At 45.0% G+C, this 12,339-nt stretch overlaps 1 protein-coding gene across 1 annotated transcript in view; it reads left to right on the top strand.

Annotated features, from left to right (window-relative positions):
• The first annotated feature begins 1,480 nt into the window (after positions 1-1,480).
• The window catches only part of PTTG1IP (PTTG1 interacting protein), a 471,563-nt gene continuing 460,704 nt past the window's right edge, over positions 1,481-12,339 (top strand). Inside the window, exon 1 of the mRNA XM_069615849.1 lies at positions 1,481-1,851. Coding sequence (XP_069471950.1) covers positions 1,782-1,851 — 70 coding nt within the window. The 5' untranslated portion in view covers positions 1,481-1,781. The remainder of the gene's footprint in view (positions 1,852-12,339) is intronic.

Raw genomic sequence — 12,339 nt, 5'->3', positions numbered from 1 at the left:
ATGTTTATGTATTTATTGATAGTGCTAATTGACATTTTCTTTTCAACATTTTTTTTTCTAAAAATTGACTCTTTTCATTATATGTATAGGTTTTCGACATTATTGTTTTCTAAATTTTTTTTCTACATTTTTGTAAGTCGACATTTTTTTTTTCTACATTATGACTATAAACCGCAAAGCAGCAGTTAGCGGCCTAAAATCTGTGTCTTCCTCCAGCCAGTGGCGCCTGCATATATTTTTTATAGGGGTGGCCTGATGAGGTCACTGAGGTGGCACACCAAAACAAACACAAGAGGCAGGCACAGCGTTTTTATAAGGGTGGCCGTGGCCCCCCCTTGGCCACCCCTTGGTGGCGCGTCTCCCTCTAGCACAATTAAACAAATCGCACAAAACCGTTTTAGCTATTTGGTTTATTTCCACATGTTTATATTTACCAAGCCAAAAAGCTTTTATGTACAATGTAACATTTCCTCACATTGTATATGAAGCATGCAAGTGAGCCATGCATATTTACCAAGGATGTGACAAGAGAGGTTATCATCCTGAAGACTGTAGGGGATATTTTCTCTATTTCTGGCCCTGTACTGGTTTTCAGGGCACAAGTCGATACATGTGGGTGGACATCGTGCACCCACTTTTTTCAAAGGGTGACTTGGACGCCGCCCCTGCAGTGTGTTTTTGAGGCCAGCATTAAAAAAAAGTTTGCATGCTCAATTGTTCAGCTACTAGGATTTTACACCAGGTTGTCATGTTTCCAATGCAGACGCTTACACACAAGAACACATGAAAGTGCCATTATAGCGCACGTATCATGTCTGGATCTTGTTTTCTTTGGAATATTTCATTATAAATTGTTGGGCTTAAAAGGTGGGCACCTTTTATACTTTGCCAGTGTAGTTATTGGAAATGTTCCTCTCTGATTAGTTATACATGTATATGTTTTTTTTACCATGTTTTTGCTCCTGCCTACATACATAGTAGTCATGGTCATGTGATGTCATGTTCTGTGTTGTCATTAAGGGGCCATCATTTAATTTGCCACACTTGGCCCCACAAATCCTAGGGCCCGCCCTGCCTGGTGGTCACTCCCCCCCACCCCTGCGATTGTGGACAGGGTACCAGACCATTCCCCAGACTTATCTCTACCACTGTCTTAAGGGCGACTACCTCTGATATTTGTTCGGTTTGCCTTCAGGTCCCAGAGCCTTATTTTGGCAAAATATGTGTTTACTTAAACCAGTTTGGCATGCTGCCATTATTTGATGTGCCCCCGCCCCCTTTTTCCCGGCCACTTTTGATTTCTAGAGACGCCAATGCAGCCCTCATCAGCACTGGGCTTGGTTAACATTCAGAAAATGCAAAATCGACAAATGCAAGAGGTTTTGGCAAGGAAAAATGCCGACCGCCGGCGTAATATGGCCGCTGCAGACAGTGATGGCAAAGAGTGCAATGCGCGTCACCGGTCTTTCCTTGGATTTTTATGTTTCTCAGACGGGGCCGCGCACACGCCTTCCGTCAGTCGGTCACGCGCTCGCTGTGTTTGTCAGGCGCAGCAGCACACGGTCGGGCGGAGTTCTCAAACTTTGCTCTTTGTGTGGAGATTGTTGCTACCCTCCTAAACCAAACCTCAGTTGATAAGCCGCCGCGTACCCGAGCTAAACCAGTGATTTCACCCGAGTTGGAAGGGGCGGTCCAGGCAACGGCGAAGCACTGGAGCAGAAGTGTGGCGGTTTAGTCAGAGAACGTGAAGTTTGAGCGCTCAGGCGGCTCACAATTGCAGGATGGGGACTGCTCGTTGGGGTTTGTACCTGCTGATGGCAGTAGTGACCGCCCTTGGAGACGCTGACACAGGTAAACTTCAGCCCAGCTCAGGGCATGGGAACATACATGACGAACGTATTCATGTAGGTGATACATTTGGCAATGCAATGACCGAGGCACCCAATCTGATGTGTATATGGGTTGAATACGGAGGAGGGCCACACACGTGTTAACAGCGGCCCCGCACTTTTTTCTCTGCAGAAGGCGTGTGTTGTGTTTTATAGACATTTTAAAATATAATAAAGTACTGCCCTCTACTTGAAATAAATAGTGCCGAGGCTATGATTCGAACACTAGTCACGGGGTTCACAAGCCAGTCAGCCGCAAGCCCCCAGGAACAGCATATCGTGAACCTATGACATGTCTTATATTGACAGTTTACTATAAAAAAAACATCTTGTTTTGTTACGGATTATCATCATATACTTAGGCAGCAATGTTATTTAAAAAAAAATCTGTTGGCTTGATAAATGCCCTGGGACCCGCCAGGGCAATAGCCCTGGAGGTGGAGGTCCCAGGGAATTAAGCCGGTTTGTCGGGCAGGGGGGTGGGGGATCACACGCAGGGAGGGCTGACGGGGTCGCCCCTTCCTCCGCCAATAACAGCTTTGCTAATTTTATTTATTTTAACATTTATATAGCGCTCTAAACCCTTAAGCATCAAAGCGCTAGTGCATACATTTAAAGGATAGTTCCGGGACTTTTTTTTTATTGTCCCTACGGGTCGGCCATGTGTTTGTAAGCATAAATCGGTAGATCGTAGGAAACTTTCCTATGGACCTTACCCGACTTTTCGCCCATTATCGCACTCGAAATCAGCCTCCATTTTGTGATAATCCTATCATTCCGCCGCATCGACCTGGCTCACCTGCCTTTGCGGCACTAAATCAAATCCCCCGCCCCTGAAACAGACTTTATCAAAACATTCATATTCCCCGCCTCTATCCGTGACGTGACTGAGCTGCGTAGGCAAACGCGCCCAGGCGTCTTCTACGCGACTCCACACAGACCCCGGAAATCAACACAGATCAGCTCACAATACAGCGCACCACAATTCGGAATATGAAACTGTACTTTGAAATCAAACCGCAAGATTGTAAATGTGGTAAAGTACATTTATTTGACATCAAATGTTTAGAGAATATTCAGCGATTTGCATTTTTATTTGCTCATGTTCCAAAAAGTTCGTATTGAGGAACGCGATGGTCCTTTGCTGTACACAGGGTCTTAGAGCATCTCACAATACAGCACCACAATTCGGAATGTGAAACCGTGGTTTAAAAGCAAACGGCAAGATTGTACATTTGGCAAAGTACGTTTATTGGACATCAAATGTTTAGAGAATATTCAGCGATTTGCATTTTTCTTTGCTCTCGATCCAAATTAGTTCGTCTTGAGGGAAGCGATGTTCGTGTGCAGTACACAGGGTGTTGGTTTACGATAAAAATAAGCTCTTCTGTCGCACTGATAATCGCATGGCTGTTCCAACAACGAGGCACTAGGCCACCACAACGGTAGGTATGTTGCATCTAACCGTTAGTACCGCGTAAGGGCATACTTGTACTTGGCGATCGTCCCATAAAATGGTCAGGGTGGTAACGTTGTTCACGCGGAGAAGCAACTGGCGGCTGTAGAAGCCGTCCGCCGGTGTCTGGTACTCGTGACACAGACAGTAGTGAATGATGTACCTAAAAACATAAAAAATGAAATTAGTCTCACCATCAGATCCTTATTAAAATTATTCATTTCATAGCGAGGACAGCGCTACTGGGTGTACACAAGTGTTTAAAGGCGTGGCGAGGCATGGAGGGGGGGGGGGAGTGGAGTACAAGGTAAGTAGCATAAAATAATAAATAAATAGGGCCAGCTGGTGGCAAGTGCAAGGTAAGTGCAGAACAAGTGCTGGGAAGGGGGGGCTGTAGGATACTGAGACAGTCCCCCAGTGCAGGGGTTGACAGGGAGGCAGTGCAGGTGGAGAGTGGAAGGGCCCAGGACCGAGGTCGCAGACAGTGGACCAGTTGTAGCAGGGGAGAGGGAGAGAGAAAGCAGAAGAAAAGAGGAAGTTTTTGAGGTGCTTCAGTAAAAGCAGATGTTTCTCCTCCAGATAGTGCGCGGTAGAAAACACTATGCCACATAGAACGAACAAGTACAACTGAACCCGTCTTTAAAGCCACTGTATAGTAATGAAATTGCGGTATAAACTCATCAAAAGTTACTTACATTATATTTGCATTTTCCATTGTGTCTCTGTGTAGGGCAGACCCGAAACACCACTCCTTCTTTGCCGACGTTACTTCTTCTAATGAACGTGGCTCATCGTTTCGTTTCTGAAATTTTATTCATTATCTTTTCTTAGTCTTTCAGGATGGTCCCGGCCTGTCAAGGTCAAATCACAATAGAACCTTATATTGGGTCGTGGGCCGTTCCGCCACCCGAGCAAAACATCAAAGCAGCTGACCTTCACTTTGAGCGAGCACACATTTCTAGTTAGCTCCAGTTAGTGTAAGGGCATCTTGTCTGCGTGCCTTTTTTTTTATTGTCCCTATGGGTCGGCCATGTGTTTGTAATACGGAAACATTCTATAATTTTTGTAAAAATGATTTATATTACTGTTTGGTTTAATTGCAATGGGCCTGCAACATGAGGAGACTCGAGAGAACAGACAATCGAATTACAATCATTTAAACCGTGATGTGTATTTCTCAATGAGCTCTGCTTTAGGTGGACATGGAACAGAGGCAATGTTGGGTGGCAATGCAGTTGTCCCCTGCATAGGTTCGTTCACCACTCCATGTATGTGCCTATCGAGGACATCTACGATAAGTCTCTCAATAAACTCATATTGCATATCCTCAAACACTGGTTTGATCACCCATTGTTTACTTCTTTTAGTGAAGGCCTTATTGTAGCGAAGCGTCCCTAAAGTTCCGGTCGTCCTACTTTGTTGACGGCCAACATTATGGTTATGTGCCAAGACCGCTAGAAGAGTCCGATTTATCATGCCTTCCATGCCAAAATGCAATCTTTTGGGCCTGTACTTTAGGCACATATTGTGGAACACCTCCAAATCTCCTGTGTGGCAGAATTCCGTGAGTCCCCTCAAATCTCTTGTTATAGTTTTATCAAATACAATCTTTTCAATGGCCTTGTGAGTGGGTGATGAAGGAATCAACCACTTCTTCTTCCGTGCCTCCTCTGTGGACAAATGGCCATGTTCACATTTGTGGAAATGCTCATTTGTCGACCATCGATGTACGTTGCTACAGTGCAACATTACTGACCGCCATTTTTCCAGTAGAATTTCCAACGACCCTTCACATGTTTTTGAGCTCCACCAAAGATGGTTGCTGATTGACTTGGACCACTGTGAAATACCTTGCATATCTTTTTTTTTTCCTGCAGCCGACAATTTTTTATTGATTGATTTTGCAAGATGCCAAACGTCAAATTGGTGATTTATATTTTTGTACTGTTCTCTCATTGTCTTGGCAATTGAAACGTGTCTGTCCGTGGCTATCAGGTCGATCACCATTCCCCGCGATTGTAGTTCTTGCAATGATGCTACAAAGCCAACTTTCTCCATGGCCACTGAGGATGTACTTTGTGACACCTGCACGACCACCGAACTCACAATTTTCTTACTTTCCATGTCCTGAAAGTGGTAGGTGCAGTACTTGGCTGAAAATCCTGGACTGTCGCATTGTCCATCACCGGCTAGCCTGAAGCGTTTGCCCGCAAATGTACTTTCCATTGACATTTTTTCCATTCTCCAAGCTTCGCTGATGGCTGGAAATAGATAATCGGTTTGGTATTTGTAGAACTGACTTTTCGCAATGAAATGGATTCCCACAAACTGAAAGAAATACTGTAACTTTTTAAAACTTGAACCACTAAAAAGTGCGGCCGCTGCACAAAGTAGATTGCCTGCTGGCAGTTGCCCCAGCATGGGTTGTGCAGACCATGCGAACGGATGATATTGTGTACAGGTGGCATGTATTTTAAGGTTAGTGCCTCGAATTGCACGAGTCACATTAATCAATGGCTCCCCACATACTTCCCCACCAACCCAATGCCCACATTTCATCATCATAATAATATCCATCAAACAGCTATCGAATACAATGAATTTGGCCTCTTTCCTTATACTGTCACTCTGCATCCCAGCTGGTTCGGCCTGTAACGTTGAGGACATGTCACTCGCATGAAAGGTACAATCTCTGATATCGTCTTCCGCTATGCTGAGTGATATTGATGGTGTTTCATTGTCGTCCACTTCATTCTCTTCCATTGCAACATCTGTTCCTTGTCCGGAGATGGGAGAAAAAAACAATGTCTTCAACTTTCGCGTGCTCTTATTTTTTGCGGGTGTGGATTCTGTGAATTGATCTACGACTGCATCCAAACTACCAGGAGGACATTCACTATCAATGGCTGGTGGTGGTATAGCTCCGTTGTCAATCACTTCATATTCTTCCCATTGGCACGATGCATCTCCAGTCTCAAGTCCCTGCCAAAAGGTTTGACAAGCAACATCTCTTGTTCGCTTCACTGTCTGTGTAGATCTAGTTCTTACACCCACTCGCAACTAGAGGACAGATTAGAAAAGGGATGTTCAGTTTAAACACAACTTACAGTATTGAACTATTGACAGTGAAAGACAACATAATATAGTGAACAGGACACTAACCTTCTTTTGCTTTTTTTTCTTTGAAACTTTCTTTCCTCGAACTTCAACATCTGGACGCTGTTGCTCCGACTCGTGTGTGCATGTCTCCACTTCCTCTCGCGCTGCAACGACTATACTTTCATGATAAGCACATCCATCACTCACTGAGGCTCCATCGACTCGCTGAAACATAGAACTTTCATTAGTATGTATAATAATATTGAAAACACAAAATGTACTTGGGGACCAATACCCATACGTACATCTCAATAGCAAAACACGAATGAACGCATTGTGTAGAACATTCAAACGACAATAGTTCACGCATTGTTGATCTAGTTAGATTGAACTGTCAAGATCCATACCTCGGGCTCCGCATAGACTTCCATTGATGATATTATTGAAGATGAGGCTTCAGCAACTCCCTGAAACACAGTAATTGCATTAGTATGGTTTTGTATTTTGTTTAAAAGAACATAAACTTTCTGCAGGCGTCAACGGCTCATCTAAATAGACCTGCACAAATGATCAGTTGTCTAAAATAAATAATGGATATCTAAATATGATTCGATTTGCTCCATCGTTGGAAGTGTCACCACCCAGAGATCTGCATCAACTACTAGGGGTGATGTTCTTGTTGAAGAAGCTCCGTCAGCTCCCTGAAACATAGTACTTGCGTTAATAAAGAAGGAAGTATAGCGGATGTAATCACGTCATTTGATCTCGCATGATTGATCTGTCAGTATCCATACCTCGAAATGCATAAGAACATCAAGGGACGCTGTAACTGCGGTGCACACTTCTGCAAGCTGTTGCGCCGACCCGTAACTGCATGCTCCCCCTTCCTCTTGGACTAATGCTCCATCGACTCCCTGAAACATAGGACTTTCATTAGTAATGAACACAATATTGAAAAAAGAAGACACATAGGAGGGCGACGACAGAAGGACATACCAATGGCTAAAAACGAAAGAAACATTGTGTGTAACAATCACGCTACAAGAATGCAAGATCTGATGATCTCCATCGATGGAACTGTCCGGAAACGTACCTCGAGCATCTGAGTGACATCTACGGTTGTCGTCAATGCGTTGGACTCCTCAGCATCTCCCTGAAAGACAGTACTTGCATTATTTTGGATAACAATAATTATAACTGAAAACAAAGACTAGAGGACGAGTACTGTGGTGTACCATTAGGTAAAATAATTACACGATCAATTAAAACTATTGATTTACATGCCTAAAACAAGTCAGTGTCAGAATAGCTAAGTAAGATTACCCGATAGGCGCTTGAAGTGGCTGATGACTGCAATAACGACACGGATGGAGAATCTTCAGCCTTCATATTGAGTGGATACATAAATGGGGAAATTATTGTTAGCTAATGCTACACACTACCGCAATGCCGAGAGATAAATACGTAAACTTGACTCACCAGTGGAGGGATGTGGACGAATAGAGTGGGAATAGCGGTTGAGAGCAATTTTCGCCTCGCTCGCGGTGTTTTCGTCCTTATTAGCAATGATGTGGAGTACATGTCTGGGCTAAAGTGCCTGCTGCAGATGCGGTATCGATCACCCCTCTTGTCCGCAAAGACTTCTAGGACTCTACTTTCTATCTCAGAGGCTGGATATCCGCAATATCGGACCCATTCTCTTATCTGATCTATTGTCTTAGGGAAAACATGCATTATAGTACCTTCAGATTTGTTATGGGTCTTCGAAGGGCAACCGCCAATGGAACAGGCAGGCATTATGGAAAGTTCTGAAAAGTAAAGATCAACAATTCTCTATGAATACCAATGTGTTAAAACATTAAATGACACATAAAAGGTTCAATGCAAGGTCCGTTTTGGTTCTTGGAACTATACACGTTATTCACATGCGGATAAGTATTTCAATAACTTTCAAAAAATAGAAAAAGTAATTTGACTAAACTCAGAACATGTGACTAGTTCCTTGCATGTACTGTCGTGAACGAAAAGAAAACATGGATGCAATTTGATGACTACTAGCAAATAGATATAAATTAAAAAATTGGACGCAAAATGATTATGGTACATGGACTTACCTTGACGAACAAACAGTTAGATGCAGGGATCAGAGTAGTTTCTTGTCGTAGAACAGGGAGCAGTTCACAGGTTGCAAACTGACGAGTTTGCTCAAAGTGGTCACGGAAGTTCACAGAGACGAAGAGCAGATAACCAGCACCTTCACGGGTTGACTAGCAAAGCGCAAAGAAGTTCTCATTAGAAATATGAAGTGGGTTATAAAGAATTCGAAACAGGGGTGTGTTTGTGAATGAATGACGTGTATATGTCGTGGCATTATGCGGTCTGCAGGGGGCCGTCCAGCGTGAGGGGGGATGCTTGGCAGGAGACACGGGGTCTGTAGGTAGACATGGGAACAACAACCCATGCTCTATAGACCACTTTGAAGTGTACATGGTCTTTGGCACCTCTTGGCCTTTATCGCTCCCTGACAGCTCCACTTGCCAGCACAAGTACCCCGGTGCGAACTGCCTTTGATAGGGCGGGGGGTGGATCGGGGCGGTGGTCGTGCAGACAAGACACAGGAAGACTCGTGAATGGAGACACACTTATGTGGATTGCAGGGGGCCGTCCAGCGTGAGGGGGGATGCTTGGCAGGAGACACGGGGTCTGTAGGTAGACATGGGAACAACAACCCATGCTCTATAGACCACTTTGAAGTGTACATGGTCTTTGGCACCTCTTGGCCTTTATCGCTCCCTGACAGCTCCACTTGCCAGCACAAGTACCCCGGTGCGAACTGCCTTTGATAGGGCGGGGGGTGGATCGGGGCGGTGGTCGTGCAGACAAGACACAGGAAGACTCGTGAATGGAGACACACTTATGTGGATTGCAGGGGGCCGTCCAGCGTGAGGGGGGATGCTTGGCAGGAGACACGGGGTCTGTAGGTAGACATGGGAACAACAACCCATGCTCTATAGACCACTTTGAAGTGTACATGGTCTTTGGCACCTCTTGGCCTTTATCGCTCCCTGACAGCTCCACTTGCCAGCACAAGTACCCCGGTGCGAACTGCCTTTGATAGGGCGGGGGGTGGATCGGGGCGGTGGTCGTGCAGACAAGACCAGTTTGCCGCAGGGCCTCACCAAGGAGAGGCCATCTAACTGAATGTAAGAGGATGGCTGCAGGATCTACTACATGGAATGCAGGGGGGTGAGTTTATAAATACCTCACCCTCCCAGGAGAATATACACTAGATTCATTTAAAAAATCAAAACAACCATTGTTAAAATATATGTTGGGCTTTATTTTAGATTTTAATTAAACATAAATAATAAACATTACACATTGTAAAGTTGAGGTTGCAGCACATCGAGGGAAAATCCGCGGTATTGTCCACTGTCACTGGGGAAATGTTGTCTAATGGCAAGTACCGCACAGGCAGGTATTACTCTCCGAACGCGGTGTCCGAGCCTCCCGTGAAGCCACCAAGTGAAGCAACGATAGGCCACCAGCCTGTACCACCTGTGAAAAAAAAAGATGCAAACTGTATTAAACTGACCAAACTTTCTTATCAATGTCGATTCAGGTAACACATGTCATTTTTCTTAGAAAAAAATTATATCTAGAAAATGCACTATATGGAACAAATTTACATGCGTTCGAATGATATGTAAATGTAATTTTATATGTGGGAGACGACCATGAAATAGTGGTGGCATCACTGACATCACAAACAGAGTATACTTACTCGTTACTCGGATTACGCGGACGAACAGTGCCGCGAAGTTCGTGCATAAGCACCATCATCATCCTCAACACGGTCCGTGAGAGGCAGGCTTCCCTGAACTCTGGCAGCTCGGTGATGCATTGCGGACTTTGCTCGCCTTCCTGCAGACTTTGCTCGCTTTCCGAAATGTAGGCCAAGCACCCGGAATTTTCACGGCAGCAGCAGTTCTCCTCCTCAGTTGGCATTAGCTCGCACCGATTGCACGTGCACCAGGTGGAGACGCCGTCCATGCGACATGGTCCAGGCTCTTCATCCGTTGACTGGTCCTCCCAACTGCCGTCCGAATCCCCATCGTTTTCGCGTGCTTGACTTTCCAGTAGTTCTTCCTCGGTGTACTCGGGCTCGTACATATACGGCATTATTGTGGCCATTGTGCGGTAAAGATAGTAAAATAATTTACAGAGATGGTACAGGTGTTCACACGGGCTACAAGCGGCGAAGGTAGCTGACCAGAGCACTGAAACGAGTCACAGAATACTCAAAGTAACACAGAGAGAGGAATGGAATCGAAAATCTGCTGCTGTGTGTTGTGAAACGGTCTGTTTATACTTATTGGGGAAAGAGGCGTCCTGCCATTTCCATGGCAACACGTCAATAGCTGAGGCGCAGCGATTGTTGACACGAGACGTGCTTGAAATGGGCAGTACGCGTCTGCTGATGTCAGGCTCAGGGGCGGGGGATTTGATTTAGTGCCGCAAAGGCAGGTGAGCCAGGTCGATGCGGCGGAATGATAGGATTATCACAAAATGGAGGCTGATTTCGAGTGCGATAATGGGCGAAAAGTCGGGTAAGGTCCATAGGAAAGTTTCCTACGATCTACCGATTTATGCTTACAAACACATGGCCGACCCGTAGGGACAATAAAAAAAAAAGTCCCGGAACTATCCTTTAAGACAGTCTTAATAAACAATATCAACAGTATACTTAGCAAACGGGAGTTAATAGACTAGTTCTAGTTCCTAGTAGCAAGTACAGTACATAGTGGTTGGATCCCATGATCACCCTAGCGAAGGGTTTGCTGCGCAAAGCAACGTTTTTAGTTGTTTCGAAAACACCCAGTGCGATTGTTCGGATCTGAGTGATGGCGGTGATGAGTTCCAAGTCTTGGACCCTATTACAGGAAAGCTGGAGCCTCTGCCTTAAGTTTGGCATGGTGAGTTGGTGGGCATATAGGTAGCGGGTAGGTCTGGTTGTGTGTTTTTATTTTTTTATTTTTTAGTAATTTTCTGAGAGAAATACCTGGGTGCTTTGTTGGCAAGGCATTTGTGTGTGATGGTTAGGGGATCAAAAGGTTATGAGCTCTCGGATGGGTAGCCAGAGCATCATTTTCCTAGCCGGAAATGGTTGCGCTCGGGGTTGTTGAGGGCTTCCATGAGGGCAATCATTTGCAGTTTGTTCAAATTGTGCTGTGAGGTTCCGACAAAAAGGGCATCGAATTAGTCCAGTCTTGAGACCATCAGGGCTCTGGCAATAGTAACACAATTTTCTGGAGTGAGTAAGAGTCTATGGTCGTTGATCAACTTGCAGGTTTATGTGACAGAGGACGCATTGAAATGTCTAGATAGTGATACTGATAGCGTAGAGTCGAGTAGACACCTACGAATTTGACATTGTTAGAAACCGTGATTGTGACAACATTGATGGAAAAGGATTTATAGGACGGGTTCACTTTGGTACCGGTGTTGGGGGTCCCTATCACAAGAATTTCAGTCTTATCGTCATTCAGACAAATGGGTTGCCATCCAGGTCCGAATGGTGTGGTAGACTGTACGTTTTCATTGTCAGTGTCATAGTCCCCAGTCAACGGGAGAAGGATCTGCGTATTGTATGCATAGTTTCTGTACGATATTTCATTTTCATCAAGGCATTCAAAGATAGGTTTAGTAAATATGTTGTAGAGATTCTGGGATATGCATGAGGCCTGAGGGACTCAGCATGTGACAGGGGCTGGTGGTGCTGCGGCAGTGGTTGAGAAGAGTCTCGTTGATCTGTCGGATAGAAATGATGATATGCAAGCGATAGCCTCTGGGGAGAAGTGAGATGCTGAGGCAAGGTGATGGCAGAGGATTTGG

Source organism: Ambystoma mexicanum, chromosome 9 (assembly GCF_040938575.1).
Source record: "Ambystoma mexicanum isolate Mex_15411 chromosome 9, UKY_AmexF1_1, whole genome shotgun sequence".
Lineage (NCBI taxonomy): Eukaryota > Metazoa > Chordata > Amphibia > Caudata > Ambystomatidae > Ambystoma > Ambystoma mexicanum.
Note: the sequence above shows the minus strand (reverse complement) of the source record. Positions and strands in the feature narration are given on the sequence as shown.